The sequence below is a fragment of the Cryptomeria japonica genome, chromosome 5 (genome assembly GCF_030272615.1).
Source record: "Cryptomeria japonica chromosome 5, Sugi_1.0, whole genome shotgun sequence".
NCBI lineage: Eukaryota > Viridiplantae > Streptophyta > Pinopsida > Cupressales > Cupressaceae > Cryptomeria > Cryptomeria japonica.
The window spans coordinates 357,400,185-357,417,809 of record NC_081409.1 but is presented as its reverse complement, the minus strand read 5'-3'; the positions used below and the strand labels follow the sequence as shown (position 1 = coordinate 357,417,809).

General features: G+C 37.2%; 1 protein-coding gene across 4 annotated transcripts in view; it reads right to left on the bottom strand.

Annotated features, from left to right (window-relative positions):
• Positions 1 to 5,488: 5,488 nt before the first annotated feature.
• Positions 5,489 to 17,625, bottom strand: part of LOC131034392 (hydroxyproline O-galactosyltransferase HPGT1) — a 61,401-nt gene continuing 49,264 nt past the window's right edge. For all 4 annotated transcript variants that reach the window (XM_057965861.1, XM_057965868.2, XM_057965879.2 and 1 more), the window contains exons 11-13: positions 6,948 to 7,019; positions 6,275 to 6,387; positions 5,489 to 6,071 (exon numbers count right to left, since the gene is read on the bottom strand). In XM_057965861.1, the coding sequence (XP_057821844.1) occupies positions 6,049 to 6,071; positions 6,275 to 6,387; positions 6,948 to 7,019 (208 nt within the window). In that variant the 3' untranslated portion in view covers positions 5,489 to 6,048. The remainder of the gene's footprint in view (positions 6,072 to 6,274; positions 6,388 to 6,947; positions 7,020 to 17,625) is intronic.

Below are 17,625 nucleotides of genomic sequence, written 5' to 3'. Positions count from 1 at the left end.
TTATTGGGAAGACCTTGGCAATTTGATAGACAGGCAATACATGATGGGAGGAAGAATACATACACTATTGTGGCCAATGGGATTAAGTAAATCTTGTTACCTTTGGAGGAACCTTTGAAGAGTGAAGTATGTACGAATACCAAAATTTGTTTAGTAGATGGAAGGAAATTCATAGATGGACTGAGACATGAGAATGTGTGTTTTGCCTTAATTCCTAAGAAGACTGAGAGACCGGAACCGAAAGGAGAGCACCCAACAGAGATAAGAGATTTGCTAACAGGATATGAGGATATCATTTCAGATAATGTACCTGATGGATTGCCCCCTGTTAGAAGTATTAGTCATTGCATGGACTTGGTTCTCGGAGCGAGTTTGCCTAACAAAGTTGCACACCAGTTGACACCAGTAGAAAATGAAGAACTGAATAGACAAGTGCAGGATCTATTGAAGAAAGGTTTGATCAGGGAAAGTCTGAGCCCTTGTGCAGTAACAATAGTATTAGCACCTAAGAAGAATGGAGAATGGAGGATGTGTACCAATTCAAGAGCAATAAACAAGATCACAGTGAAATACCGGTTTCCTTTGCCTAGGATGGATGACATAATGGATTGTTTGAGTGGAGCAAAATACTTTACAAAGATAGATTTGAAGAGTGGATATCATCAGATCGGGATCAGGGAAGGTGATGAGTGGAAGACAACATTTAAGACAAATGAAGGACTATATGAATGGTTGGTGATGCCTTTTGGATTGACTATTGCACCGAGTACTTTCAAGAGGCTGATGAATGAGGTATTGAAGAAATTCTTGGGTAAGTTTGTTATTGTGTATTTTGATGACATTCTAATTTTCAGTAGAACAAAAGAGGAACATTTGTTGCAGCTAAGACAAGTTTTACAGAGGTTGAGAGAAGAAAAGTTGTTGATCAATATCAAGAAGTGCACTTTCATGAAGGATGAGTTGGTCTATTTGGGCTTTTTGATATATGAGGATGGTTTGAAGATGAACCCTGAGAAAGTGAAAGCCATTGTTGAGTGGCCTACACCGGAAAGCATTGGAGAGGTAAGATCATTTCATGGATTGGCTAGTTTTTTATCGGAAGTTTATCACAAATTTCAGTTCAGTTTGTAACCCTATGACTGAGACCATGAGAGGAGATCGGAAGGAATTCAAGTGGGCCACCGGAGAAAACAAAAGTTTTGAATTGTTGAAGCAGAAAGTGACCGAGCAGCCTTTGTTGGCTTTACCGGATTTCAATAAGGTATTTCAAGTGGAATGTGATGCAAGTGGAATAGCAATAGGAGCAGTTTTGAGTCAAGAAGGGAGAGCGGTAGCATATTTCAGTGAGAAATTGAATGATGTCCGGAAGAGATATTCAGTGTATGATCAGGAATTTTATGCCATAGTTCAAGCCTCGAAGAAATGCAGACATTACTTGTTGCCTAAGGAGTTTGTGTTGTATACAGATCATCAATCTTTGCAGTATTTGAACAGTCATAGTAAGTTGAATCAGAGACACATGAGATGGGTAGAATTCTTGCAGAGTTACACCTTTGTGTTGAAGCATAGAAGTGGGAAATCTAACAAAATTGTTGATGCATTGATTAGGAGAAGGAATTTGCTAACAAAGATGAGAGCGACAGTATTAGGTTTTAAAGATTTGAAGACCTTGTATGATGAAGACCTGGATTTTGCAGAACCTTGGAAACTATGTATAGAACCAGTTATGGTTGATAGAAGCAAATGGTTGGATTATTTCATTCAGGATGGGATGTTATTCAAGGGAGTTCAGTTATGCATACCTAAAAGTTCCATGAGAGAGAACCCGATAAAAGAGAAACATAGTGGAGGTTTAGCTAGACATTTTGGCATTGACAAAATAGTTGCATTAGTGAGTGAGCAGTACTTTTGGCCCTAGATTCATAAGGATGTTAAAAGATATGTGCAGAGTTGTAGAGTTTGTCAAGTTGCAAAAGGTAGTAGTCAGAATGTGGGATTGTATAAACCTTTGACAGTACCGATAAGACCTTGGGAGGATATAAGCATGGATTTTGTACTTAGATTGCCTAAGACACTGAGAGGGAATGATTCTATATTTGTGGTAGTGGATAGATTTTCAAAGATGACTCATTTCATACCTTGTAAGAAAACATCAGATGCATTGCATGTAGCAGGCCTATTTTTCAAGGAAGTGGTGAGATTGCATGGATTACCTAAGAGCATAGTTTCAGACAGAGACACTAAGTTTGTTGGCTATTTTTGGAGAACACTTTGGAAGAAGATGAAGACAGATTTGAAGTTCAGTTCTACTTTTCATCCACAAACTGATGGACAGACAGAAATACTTAACCAAAGTTTGGGAAACTTGTTGAGATGTTTAGTGGGAGATAAAACCGGAAGTTGGGATTTGATCCTTGCACAAGCAGAGTTTGCCTATAACAATTCAGTGAATAGAAGTACTGGAAAAACACCTTTTGAGATTGTTACCGAAGTGCATCCTAGAGGAATAGCAAAATTGAGAGACATTAGCAGTGAAGACCAGAAGAGTTCAAAAGAAGAAGATTTTGCAAATCACATGGCAACATTGCATATTCAGGTTAAACAACATTTGGAAGACATGAATAGCAAATATAAGGAGAAGGCAAATGAAAAGAGGAGACATAAGGAATTTGAAGTTGGCGATGAAGTGATAGTATACTTGAGAAAAGAGAGATTCTCGATTGGAACTTATAATAAGTTGCAGATGAAGAAGTTTGGACCCTGTAAGATTTTGAGAAAGTTCAGTTCTGGAAATGCATATGAAGTGGAGCTACCAAATAGTCTAAGTATTTCACCTATATTCAACATTGCAGATCTTCATGAATACCATGAACCAGAATTCAGTGAGGACAGTGTTGCAGACCTTGAGAAACAATTGCCCCAAAAGGAACCAGATCAGATTGAAGAAATTTTGGACAGTAGGATTGGATGTAGTACTCGCAACAGTCAATACAAAGAATATCTTGTGTAGTGGAAGAGAAGACCAGTTGAAGATTCATCTTGGATTTCTCAGGCAGAGGTATATCGCCTTGGTTTCCCTCTGACCCCAACAAAGTGAGAGGCTCACTTTTCATTAATCTCCAATGTCTCTGATGCACGAGCATCCCCAGTTCAAAACAATCTTGCATCAACCAAAAATATTTTCTTTTATGTTTGCAGATTCAGTTTTCCTTTCTGTGTGTCCCTGTTTTGGCTCACTGGATCCTGTGGAGTTGGATTCTACTTGAAGACTTGATCATCTTTCTTGCTTTCGAACCGCATCTCATTTGGATCACTTTTCGGCAAGATATCCCTATCAGTTTCCATGACAGTTTCTTGTTACCGGTTGTTCCTTTGTTACCAGTTGCCTGAGACATTCTGGTGATCTACCAGACCCATTCTATATCTTGCGAAGGCTTGAACATTGATCTCGATGTTTCTTGGCGTGTGGCCGACCTTCTATGTTTCAACCTTTGGGTTTTTTGGAAGAATCTCTTGGCGAAGGCCGACCTTGTTCATTTTTGCACGTTAGGTCTTGTTCTTCGGGTTTTGATCCTTTTTGGGCCGACTAGATCCTTTGGATCGATAAATATATTTGTAATCATGCTTTAGAATGAAATCAATTAGAATCAGTAGAAGATCAATCAAAATCAATTGAAGATCAATTAGAATCAATCAGAGATAGATTGTGCCTAGAAGATAGATCTTTCGATTCAAGGTCCTGATGTGACCTATTCTACCAGGCCTGTGTGTCGATATGTTGTAACCCGACTGTTACCGGTTGGATGTAATCAAATTTCATGCAATAAAAACTCTGTTATGCATTGCCTCCATCATATCTGTGTGTTTTTGTTGTGTTTACTCTTGCTGACCGGTTTGGACTGATTTCCTTGAGGTCCCTCCCCACCGGTGACAGCTTCAAATCCCAAGGAACACTTGGCATTGCACGTCTTACTACAGATTCATGTGGAGTTATAGAATTGTCATAGTTGACATGTTCAATTAGCTATTAGTGGAGGTGGCCATGTGCAACACAAATGGAACTTTTGTTTAATATTTATTATTTTATGTTGGCATCCTTATTTGGACATGGAATTGGAGAAAATCTGATTTTACATTGATAATTTATGTTTATTCTCATTGGAGGAAGTTAATGTGGACTTGTGTAGCATCATGATAACATTTAATGCAAAATTTGAATGATTTTGGTGTGATTTTCAATTTTAACATGTGATTGGTTGGGTTACTCAATAATAGGTTTTTGTAACTATAGGGATGTTATTCATGGCATCACATTTCATAAAATTCAAGACAAAAGTTCAAGGATAGTTACAAGTTGAGTTCAAAGATTGGAATGCAGCTATAGCTCAAGTGGTATGAATTCCTTGTATTTTCCTCTTTCTTATTTTCTTATTTATATCAGATAGGAGATGTTCCTTTGAGGCCCATGTGGTCATGTGATGGTGATTCAAAATAGCTATGTAATTGGAAAGTTAGATTGTAGTAGAAACCTGAGAGGAAGGAGATAGTTTCTCCTAATTGTTCTTGTTTTCATATGGACTGCTTTTGTACATGATTATATCAGATTTCAGATTATTTTTAAAGCCTATGGGATTGTCATGCATTATATTATTTCAAATTTGCATCATACTTCCAGTTTCAAAAGTATTTGAATAGAAAGTAGGAGCATAATCTTGCAATTTTCATGTCTATTCCTTTGCGTTTCTAAGTTGCTAATGTGTTTAAACCCATAATGGATTTGAAAATTCAGATTTAAGTCAAATTGTTCAAGTAAATTGCGTTTTTATTATTGTTTCTCATTTTTTTATTTCATTCTAAATTCATTGCATATAGTCACATTGGAGTCAACTTTCACCTTTGATTTTATTCTAAATTCATTGCATACAATCACATTAGGGTCAACCCTCACCAAAACCACATATGAAGTATTTGAACCTTGTTAGATGACATAATCAAGGAACATACTATCATCCTCACCAAACAAACAACAAACCACTACTAAAAATTGTTCTTTTCAAGCTTAAATCATTTGAATAACTATATATGATTTTGAAATCTCGACTTGCAACATCTCTTATAATACTTCAAACAAACTAAACATATTCAAAGAGTTTCATAATAAAACACTTCAAAATAAAATATAATAATTCTTCATATGATTTCAAATAGAATACTGTTCATGTAGACTTTAAAACGTGTGAGCTAAAGATGTTGAAGCTTAGCTTTAATATTCAGATGTTGAAGATGATAAACTTATCGATAATGTAATTAAAGTCCATATCCTTCTAAAGAAAATATATAAAATGATACATAAATTATCATCCATCATCATCCCCAAGATGACAAAATGATATAGGCATTAAACACACATCCGTCATTTCTGAAACAAGATAAAATTTAAAAATCAAGCATCATAATTATTCATGAAAAATAACAAAATACAAAAAAATTAAATAATGAATAATAGGAGATACGAGCTTATTTGAATTAGGAACTAGATACAGTGTTTCAGTTCGGTGCAAAGTAAATGGTCAGAGAGGCTCTGGCAGATTGACCTACCTATCTTTACGTTACACAACTTGAAAACCCTTACATTGAAAATTGGGAACATTATGCTGAATATGCCACAAAAAATGATTGGACTGGGATCTCCTGTTAAAATTTAAAAAATGATACTAAGCTCGAATTGCTTAAGAATAAAAATGCTTCTTTAACAAACAAGCAATGAGGATCCTCTGGGTCTCCATAGAGGATATTCGCGCTCTTCTGTAATTTTGGTGGATCAACACAAGGTAAAATTATATTCCTGAAGATGGATGACATAAGATGAAGAAAAAGGTTGAGGAGTTCTCTTTTCATTGAAAAGAACAGGCAGCATCCCCATGATGACAAATTAGCAATGATAAAACAGCATTCCTGAAGATGGTTTACCCACAAGCTGTAAAAACATAAGCCAGTGGGTTCCCTCAAATCTTTCATCCAAGAACAGGCAGCATCCTTGATAAATAACTAGGCAGTTGCACATATTCCACCTGAAAATTATTAAACAAGTCATGTTTGAATTAGAACTTATATGATATTACCACTACAAAATTATCAATGGAAATAATGCTAGTCAATATTCAAAACTTAATACAAACTCTCAAAATCTCTCCACTAGAAAACACTGACACATTTAGACAAAGGAACAGATTCAATAATATAAATGAATGACAAGGAGAAAATTAGAAAGAACCTTGTACTGAGCCTGAACAGCAAAGTTGAACTTCATCAATATGCTTAACTGATAAACCCAGCATCCACGATCCAACAGATATATCCTCATGTGCATACACATGAAGTATAGCACTGAGAGAAGCAAAAATTCAGAATTATGACAGAGTGAGATTTGAATTTTTTCTGAGAAGAAAGGAATCGATGAGATGGCATACATCACTCTCAATTTTGTAATGACATCCAGTCTTTGGAAAATTGAAAATTTACATATGCAAACATAGTGTACACATTTCAAATGTCATTTCACATGCTGTTGAATCTTATCAAAAGCATTTACAAAAAAGTATTTGCTTAAACGAAATACTTCAAAAAAATGCATGCACATGCTTCCTGGTGGAAAATGCTTGAGGTCAATATGATAACTTCCAACAATGTATCTAAAAATGTATAATAGAAAAGTAAAATTGTAGTGTTTTAGGTCACCACCAAGCAAGACATGAATTTGGTACACAAGGACACCCCTTTATGCAAAAAATCTGCAAGGGGATTGCTTTTTCCATTTACCCTTCTATTGTTCCAAGGTGTACAACCCTATCCCCCCCGCTTTGGATCAAAACATGTATGATTAAAGCTTTTCCTTGAGCATGCTCAAAAGCGATGTGTTTTTAGATAGAGTGGAACAGAATACTCACTTGTTTATTGAAATGAACTGTGCCACAGTTCGTGATATCACATACATTTCTCCAGACGCATGACGAAAATATCTGATTAAGCAATAACCACTATCAGACATATTATTGATGAACAGATGTAAAAATTATAGACATTCTACTGAGAATAGTGCATTTGAAGAAAGTGCACCAATCAACGTCCTAAACAGCTAGCCCAGTAAGCAATTTGACCCAAAAGAAATCATATTTTATGCCCACAAGAATTATCAGAATAAACTATAGTTATGTTGGCCTTTATTTAACATCATAAAATATTCATAACGCTACAGCTAGAAAGTTAGGTCACCTTCGTGATACAACATTAGGTTTGAAATTGCAAATTGCAGAAGGTAACACAGAAAGTTGACAAAATGGGATTATGTTTAATAAGCTTACTGTCAGATAAAGAAAAATTACAATTTGGAACATTCAAGTTCAAATAGCAAGTGATAGCCATCACATTAGATTAGTCTATAATTCTCCATCTGAACTGCATTGATGATTCTACAATCTTTAATAGAAATCAATCCTCAATTGACAACAAATATCTTGGGTGAAAAGAAGAAAACAAAAAGATGTAACTACTTCTTGTATTATTAAGTTGTTCAAGCATCATACCAAATTAAAGAGAATCAGGGACAAGAAGAAATTAAATTATATACAGATGAAAGTCTTCCAGGAAGGGAAGCTAAAGGAATCCTCAGATATATTTACAGTTAAAATTCCCTATAATGAATCACAATAGAAACATTCTTAAAAGTTCAAGGAGTCAAAAGGACACTAAAGGAAACACTGGATAGATTCCCCTAGAATGACATATTACTTTTGAGTACTCTATAATTGATGATTCAGATATAACTCTCAAATCTCAATTACATGTAGAATTATAGACTGATCTCATGTGACAGCCATCACCTATTCTTTAAGGTTCATTATTTTTATGACATCATTGTGGTGTAGAGATGGAAAGTGCATACTTCATTTTTTAATCTCATTTTGCACCTATTTTGGTGATCACCAACATACCAATGATAGGCATGTTTTCAACCATTTTTTCCCTCTCAAAACCTGAACTACCACAAAAACACCACACCAAAACCGAAATCAAACTTCACCTACTAAAAAAACCCTAATCTACCCATTACTCCTGAATCAATTAGAAGTAGGGTGTGTGGCCTAGTCGGCAAGATCTTCCTCCACTACGTCTAGAATTGGTAGGTTCCTCACAACCTCTACCAACTCATTCCACGTACAGAGTCTTCACCTCTCCCGACTACGGCTTCTACTCACACTCCTTCTCGTTGGACTCTTTAAACCTTCAAGGATTTCTCTTAACCGTCGTCTCCTTTCACTTTGTTCTCTCGGGCGGAGAGATCTTCGTATCGATGTTTCTCCCTCTTCCTAAGTGTTCCTAGTACGTCGATCTTTGTTTGGACGTAGGGGCATTAATTGTCGTGGATACGACGTCTGCTCGCATCTCACTCCTCTTCCTCCCTATAGGTCCTCTCTTCATATCTTTGCAGTATCTATTCCCGATGTCCTTCTCGGTTGCTTTCCTCCCATTGGCCTTCCAGTTCAATCAGATTCCATGCAAACAACTTTGGAAGACTTCCGAGTGGATCGAAGACAGCAGTGTTCATTGTGAGTTCGCCTAGCATCATGCCTTCAGGGACCGCTCTCTCTCGAGCTTCCCTCTGCACGTACTGAGTGACTGAAACCTCCCATAGGTCTACCAAGTCTTCCGTCAATTGATCCTCCCATACTTCCACCTATGTCACTTCTTCTTGGGTGTCACTTTCGGTTAGCAATCATAGAAACGAAAATCGCCATGAATCGCCTAAACTCGGCGAGTCCGAGTCTGAGTCATGCTCGCCGAGTCTCTGGGACTCAGACTCAGACTCGTCTGAGTCTGGCGAGCAAAATCGCCAGACTCGCCGAGTTGGCGGCGAGTCTTGAGCCCCAAACTCGGCTACTGGCTGGGTTAGTAAAATGACAAAAAAAAAACATTTTAAAAAGTTTTTTTTAAATGAATGGTATCGTCTTTGTTCACTACAACCTCCGCCTGAGAATGAGAAAAATTAGGGTTACAACATGCCAACCAATAGAAAAATAACACCCGACAGCTTTATTAAATAATAAGTCTTTTTGGCCTCGCGGGGCGCTGCCCCTCGACCCCGCCCTGTATCGCGACAGGGAGCGCACAAGGGGCGCTGCCCCCAAACCCCCATTGAAAAATATGGGGGGAAACTGCATCGATAGAATTAGGGAAAATTTAGCCTTTGAGTCTAACACTGATTGGATCGACCAGGTAGATATAGAGGCTGAGACTGTAGCCATGGCAGAGGAGGAGCGGAGAGCACGAGCATAGACAGGAGATTCAAAGGTAAATAGTGACACGGATGTTCCTGATGTTGGTGAGCATGGCATGGTGTCACGGGGAGCGGCTATGGCTGACGAATCATCCAAGACCTACCTTAGACACCTTCGCAGGGGGCCGAGGCCGGAGGGTGCAGGCTCCTCTAAGCCATAGGCTTGTAGTTGTATTTACCTTTGGTATTTGTATGAAACATTTGATGATGATCATATGATGACATGGATTTTTTATTCCATGAGTTTTGTAATATTGTATACATTTGACAATATTTATATATGTATGTTTGTTATTTCCTTCAGCTACAATTTGCGTTTATGCTTATGTGAGTGATGTATACTTGTGTATGTAATCAAATGAGCCAAGTTTGATGATGTTATTGTGTCTTTAAGATGTATTCAATGAAGAGTGCCTGAAACAAGTTTTAAATCTTTAAAAATCTCTAAATTTCTTGAGTTTTTCACTTTCCCGAGTCCAGCCGAGTCTGACGCCGAGTCTCGAGTCCCGAGTCCGAGTCCGAGTCGGCCTTGCCGAGTCCAGCCGAGTCTGGAGCCGAGTTTGACGCCGAGTCCCAAGTCTGAGTCCGAGTCCGAGTCGGCCTTGCCGAGTCCAAGCCGAGTCCAAGTCCCGTTTCTTTGCTCCTGATTCCCAGTCACCCTAGCGTCTAGACACCACTGCCAACACTCATGTCCCCTTGGGTGCTAGCACCTGCACTAGTGTCCCCCACAAAACCTGAACTACCACAAAAACACCTCACCAAAACCAAAATCAAACTTCCCCTACTATAAAAACCCTTTTCTCCCCATGACTCCTGATTCCCAGTCACCCTAGAGTCTAGACACCACTGCCAACACCCATCCCCTTGGGCACTAGCACCTGCACTAGTGTCCCCCACATTCAGTCCATATTTCCTACCTGATGATCATCTCCCATTCAACCCTAACACTAGTATGTTTTTCAATGGTCAAATCATCCCCAAACATGTCTATTTAACGAAACTTCCACAAAATACAAAGTTTACATCATACATATTCTCCTTCATCCTCTTGCACACATCACCACTACTACAACTCCATCAATACTCATAGGATCACACACACTCCAAATTTACCTACTTTCATGTTGTAAAGGGCTTGTCCAAGGGACACCATTTTCCCCTCTTAGATTGATTAAGTTTTGCCATTTTTGGAACAAACACGGCAGTGATAGAGATTAGCACTCACAAGTATAGACAAAATTCTGACACCAGTGCCCAAAGTCAACACAATTACACCAAAGGGACAAGAGTGTGGGACCTTGGGACACAAGCACATGGGACAAGACACTAGCAACTAGCATCAGACATTAAAGTTTTCTGATCATACTCTGACAATCCAAGACATCCAATCAACACTTGTTGTTTTCAACCCTCTGCAATCATCTAAGCAGTCATGCTTTTCTCACCCTCTCATTGTTGTTTCTACTTTTAACGCAACCTCAACTCTTGTACTTAGTTTACTTGTTAAATCTGAAATTGCTTTATTGTTATTGTTTTTGGTGAAATATCAGATTAGCAAGTAATTAATACACTAGTAATCAAATCTAAACACCTAAGCATAATAGTTTTCTTTTTTTCTTTTTTCTATTTTTACATCTTGGCCAACCCAACATTCCAACACTGCCAACCTTTGGCAGACACATTCTCCTCTCAAGCATCTTGATTGTCATGCTTCTTAAAAAGCCACTATTATAAAAACCCTATTATTATTCAAGGTAGAGAGGACCCCAAAATGAATAGGTTCTCAATATGAATGATGAGATGAATAAGAGATTCGTTCTTTTCTCAATTCTTCCAATTGTTCCTCTTAGGTTCCTTCATCTTAACATGCATGACTTTTCTTGCTCTTTTGATAACATAGGGTTTCAAAATGAATGTTTGTATTTACAATTATTACAATTCACACTTTAATGAAAACAAAAACAAACAAACAAAAACCTCATTCATACATCTTTCTCATACCTCAAAAATCTAAAATTAATTTTTCCCTCTTCCATTTACAATCCTGAATTCTTCTCTTAACATACACACAACTCTCCTTTCTCTCTCTCTATTACTTTCAATTTCAAATCTAGTGTTTTGCTCTTGTTTGCATTTCCCTTTCTCTTTCCGTTGCACCTCTCTACATTCTATTACCCACAACACCCTCTTCTTCTCCTTGCACTAGTTAGGGTCTCCTCTCCTTCTTTATTTCTTCATTTCCTTCACTTCTATTTATCCATCCATTCAGCCCCTTAAGTACCCTTTGCTTTCTTCTACACTTAACCATTCACTTCATTTTCAACATTTGACTTCAAGTTCATTTTAGGGTTTTCATATTCTCAAACCTACAACCCACCAACTACTCCCTGATTTTCCCTTATTCTTGTCCATCACACTCTCAAGCACTTTCCAACATTCCCCTCCAATTCCTATATCTTCTTCCACCCACACCCTTCTTACATTCAATTTGTTTAGACATTTCACTTCTTCCTACTCATAGCCTACCTACAATCCTATTCCCCTTGCCATTACTACCTTACTTCTCATTTCCCTTCCATTTCCTACTAGTTCCTTTTTCATACACATTGAACCTCTCTTGTTATGAATACCTTAGTTCCAAGTCCTTTTATTCTTCCATATTTCCACCTTCTCATCTCTTCTTCACGCTACAATTTCCTTAACTTTCCTACATTCACCACTGGCCACCCCTATCCTCTATGCTACCTTACCTCTTTCTACCCACCCATTATCTCCTTCTCTTTGCCATTGGCCTCTGCCATTTACGTTAACTCCCTCCATGCAAAGTTTATTGATGCCCACTTCTATTGCCAATTCTTCTACACTCACCCCCAAATTCTTGCACATGCAATTTTTTTCTTTGGCTTAAATGAATTTTCTTTCTCCCTCAATACTCTCGTGGATCACTAACCCATTAGCGTACATTTGTCCACTTCCTTGGCACTTACAACCAAACCTTAGATACTATTATGTTGTTTGCTTCTATTTCTAGTCCACCCCATTCTACTCTATCTCAAACTTATGTCCCACATTTTCAACATTCCTCTTATCCAATTGCTACTCCTCACTTCACAATTAACCATAACTCGTAATCTGAGAATGACAATACACGTTTCTTTTCCTACTTGCACTTTTCAGCATTCTAATTTACAAACATTTCATGGGATAGGAAATCTTAAGATATGGGTACAAAACAAATTCTCTTCTATAAATGAATTTCGTTATAAGAAGAATAACGTTTTCTTTCTACCTTTCCCCTCATATTAAATGATAATGCAATTCACAACACCTAACTAATCTAATAAGATGTCTGCCCATTTAACATTGATGGTAAAAGCTCTTACTGTCTCAGAGGTGTTTATAAGATATGACATTAATTAATAAAAGGACAGTACCCCAATAACAAATCATATGAATCATAGCTCCTACAAATCTATGATGTCATTGGGGTTTTGGTTAATGAAGATACAGTTCTGTAGGATAAACACCCCCATATCATTATTGAATCAACCATTTTCTGCTAACACAACTGTTATTAACAGACAAAATAAAAGAAAAGGGATGAATATAAATGCCACCAAAGTCTAGCTACTGCAGCAGCTAGACAACATGCTATTCAATTTCTTCATCACATGGTACAACTAGCACCATGATTTGTTGCAGCATCTACTTTCAAATTCTAGACTATTTGACAACCCTGGTTATATCACTCTCATTACCAGTAACCCCTGGCACAATTAAAGTGAACTACAGTGGATATCATTGATGTGGACATCATCATCGGAGCCTGTTTCAACTGCAACCACAAGCAAGAGAGCTTGCTAGGAAAGTGCTTCAATTCTCTCCTCAATGGAGTCACCCTGCAAGCTGAAAAGTATCAAGGAAAGTAACAGAATATTAAAGATGAATTGCATAAGTTGATACAACTTCTGGGATGAGCTGAGACACATCTCCAGATGGTAAGTATATGTTGATCAACTGTATTCTTAGAGAGATCAAAAAAGGTTAGAGATAAAACAACTTGAATCCTAAATGACATGCCATGAAGCTTTTCGGTTTAATACAACAGTTTTGGCAGCTGAGGATGCTATGCAGTTCCTATAATTGAAGAATTTTCTAGGTCCCTAGTTCAAAAATTACACACCTGCAATGTGAATATGGAAGCCAGAAAAGAAAGACCAAAGTACAAAACTATGCATAGCCACCTCTCTCATGGATTTGCAGTCATACTTGCATGCCACTTTCAAGACTGAACATAATTGATATTGTAATGTCCCCTTTTTAGGCATCAGCTATTTCTAGAAGTTAGCCTATGATTTTGGTCCCCGTAGGCTAACATGGTGATTAGGGGACTCTTCTGAGGGTGTTCTATGGCTCTATAGCTGACCTTTTGGTGCTTATCTCAGTGTTCTTCAGTTCAATGTCCCACTTAATTTGTGGTATGCCTTCTTGAGATCATTCAGGAATCAGGGCCCTTTAATACACACTATTTTTAGTAAGTCACTTGGAAGTTTGGACCATACTTACTATTTATAGCAAGTCACAAGATGATTAGTGGGCATCATGGATATGTCTGGAAAGTTGCAAGATTAGTCTCATGAATTGTTATTGGCATTTATCAGAGTTTAATGATTTAATTTAATTTACTAAAGTCTTATCAAGAATTGACTTTAATATTATTAATCACATTAAATGATTTTATGAGAAGGGGTTATAAGGGATTAAAAGAGTTAAATATATTAATCTCATTAAATGATTAAATTAAAAGCCATAAAGAGGGCACCAACATAGGGAGATATAAGGTGAATATAAAAATTAATTCCTAAAGTGACTTTATGCTAATTAAAAATTATATAAGGGGTCACTTTATTATTATTCCCAATTGCAAGTAAATATGAAAATTAAAAGAGGGAAAATTAAATGGGTTTTCCAGAAGCTTCCTTGGAGAATTATAAATAGGCTCATTTGGAGTTCATTTGCATATGCTTAGCTTATTTTATTTCTCTTTGAGAAGCTTGAGAGCTTTGGCTTTCATTTACAAGAAATTTGAAGACGGAAACCCTTTGAATTTCTCAGTGGTTTGGACGGAAACCCAAATCCATCTTTGGTGTGGATTCATCCAAAACTCATCGTTATGCTTCATTATCAGATTGTTGGAGGTTACAACTGGAAATCTCTCTAGAGGGTTTGACAAGCAAGTTCTTTTGAAATTTGTGAAGTTTTTGAAGATTTGACGTGCTACTATGCTAGGTCAATTTCAGTTTAGTTTTCTAGGGTTTTCGATGAATTGCTTTAGATTTGGAAGCTTAATTGCCATATTTTCATAATACCTTGGATGGCTAGGGTTTGGAGGTGAACACCATGTTTTGGAAGGGTTTTATGTGATTGTTGGCATCTGTCATCATTCAGATTTGTGTTTCAGACGTTGCAAAATTTATATCAGACTTCAGTTTAGAAGGGTTTGTATTCGTTTGAGCAAGGGCTTGATAGAATTTCATTGCTAAGTTGTACAAAAGGTTTGAGAACTTACCTTGGAGACCTAGAGCTAAACTTTGGAGGTGACTTAAGAAGCTATTTCAGACATTTGGGACAACCCCATCCTTGTTTCAGGTCTGCCATAAAAAATCAGATTTATATTCAGATTTGTAATCAGCATCTGTACCTTGTTCATTGGCATTTTATGCATCATAACATTAAAGGCAACAATCAGGTATGTCATCGTATTGAAACTCATTGAATTCAATAAGAAAACCTTGCTGTTCAGAACTATACCAGACTTCTGATTTTAAATCCAGTCCATATATTTGTTGTCATTTCTTATGTTAAATGTTTCTATAATTGCTTCATATCAAGGCAAAAACATCTACGCATTGAAAACTCATAAAAACTAAACCAAAGCACTCAAAAACAAACTTAGAAGATTCAGACCAGCAATCAGAAAAAACAGGGCAGAATAAGGGCGGGATATTATAGATATCATATTTACCATTTCTGTACATGTAAATCACAAACATAATGTCCATGTAAATTTCTTATTTCTGAGTCAATTTGTTGCTTTATAGCTTTTGTGATCTATTTTATATCTCTTGCACTATCCATCTAGTTATGATATTTATGATAGCAATATCTACTAGTTAAAAAGAAATGCATGTAGTGTCTGTCTTTTACAAGACTAGAGAAAACAGAAAAGTATGAAGTAAATTCATAAAGGTTAAAAACTAGCTCATTGAAAAACTGTCATGGAGAAATTCATTAAGAGTGTACTCTAGTTTAGATTTTTCATAACCTAGATTGTTTTACAATATAAACCAAATGCCATTTGACTCATCTAAAGCAATTGGTACTGAACCAAATCAAAACAGAAGGAGGTGCTATTCTGGGAAGATAACTAACAACGATATGAGAATATATAAGATGAGATGGCCCTTTCTCAAATTTTATAGAAATATCTAGGGTTCCACGGGGACACATCCCCCCAAAAAACTCTCGCATTTCCGGGGCAGGGGCATTTCTGGGATGTGGGGACCTAGGGCAAATATCCCCCCACCACACCAACCTCTCATGGTCCCCAATCAGGAAACTCCATGTGAAAATTAAAAAAAGGCAATAAATTTGTGAAAATGGCATTCATCATGAAGGTTTGTGAGGTATTGGAGGCCTTAATTTGGGCTTCTTGGTGGAGGCTCCACCCCTCGACCTGCACTATATTTCAATAGGAAGCGAGCCAGGGGCATTTCCCTAGGACCCCACAAGGGTCATTGCCCTTCGACCCTCGCAAGGGATGCTGCTCCTTGACCCCACTAGGGACTCTACCTCCAAACCCCTGCAAGGGACACTGATTGCAAAGCTCCACCCACCATTGTTATTGTTCAATACAATCATTGCCATGTTTATAATGTTTATTAGTTTAAATTTTACTTAGTATGCCAAAGTTTCATTTGCAATTCTTATAATTATTCTTGATCTGCTCCCATACTTCAAAACCTCTGCCCACCTTGTTAACATTCAATGCAATCATTGTCATGTTTTTAATGTTTATTAGTTTAAGCTTTACATGGTATGCCAAAGATTCATTTTCAATTCTTATCCTTATTCCTTACACATCTTTTTACAACTAGTTTTTCAAGTACTATATGTATTTGCGCCACCCCTACACCTTCGTCCCCCTGCCGTCTCCAAACTTAGGCCCTTGGTCCCCCCATCCCCAAAATCCATCTCCTTGTCCCACTGTTTCCCATCAAGAAACTCCATGAGACTAGAAATATCCAAACTTTGAAGAATTTGCCTGCAGTCAGTAATTAAAATTGTCATGCGTGCCAACCAAGAGAGTGGCTTGGATAATTCTTTATGCTAAAAGCATGCCATTCATAATTTCATGTTCTATTTAACATGTTTGGCAACTCAACCATTCAGTTAACTCTTTAATGCCAACTCAAAATGAAAAAAAATATCAAAGTAGAAGCGTGGCTTGAGCTCAATAATAAACAAAACTTGGTTTTCTTCATCAAGGTTTTAAACTTTTTTATACAATTTCTGGACCAAATAATGAAATCTGGCTCATTTTTTGAGATCTGAAACTCAGTATGAAACTCAAATTTATGTCTGTTTGGAATCTAATGGGACATAAGTTGTCTGTACTAAAATCTGATTTAGCATATGTGCTGTGTTCCAGTCATACACCACTGGAGGTGATGAAGGAGAAGCTTGGAGTATATTGCAAAGACAAGAATGGTTGCGTGTAGAATTTTTCATATTTGGCCTCTGCTCATTGTTGTTGATAGAATACGTAGTCTTTGGATGCATATCTTTAGTTTATGGTTGTATGTTTGTTCTGATGGATGCATGTTAGTATCCCTTATTTTAACATATAGAGATAACACCTCCAATTGCTCCATTTTGAAGCAATACTTGTCCACTTATGAGTCTATATTTTTCAACTTGGGTACGTGGCTTCTCCACATAACAGACTCCACAAACAAAATTGCACTGGCATTCATCATCATGTTTAAAGTTGTCCCCAAGGAACTCGATTTCCAAAAAAAGGCATATGGTAGTTCATACATGCGATCTGAAAATGATCAGACTTTATAGCACACAATCTCCATCACATCTTTTGCCCAATGGATAAAGCACTGGCTTGGAATTGTATTTCGCACCAGTCAATCTTCATGTGTCACCAAGTGGTCTAGCGGCCCCACTGTCATGTTAAGTTGGTCTAGGTAGGTCTTATTATATACCATATATCATTACAA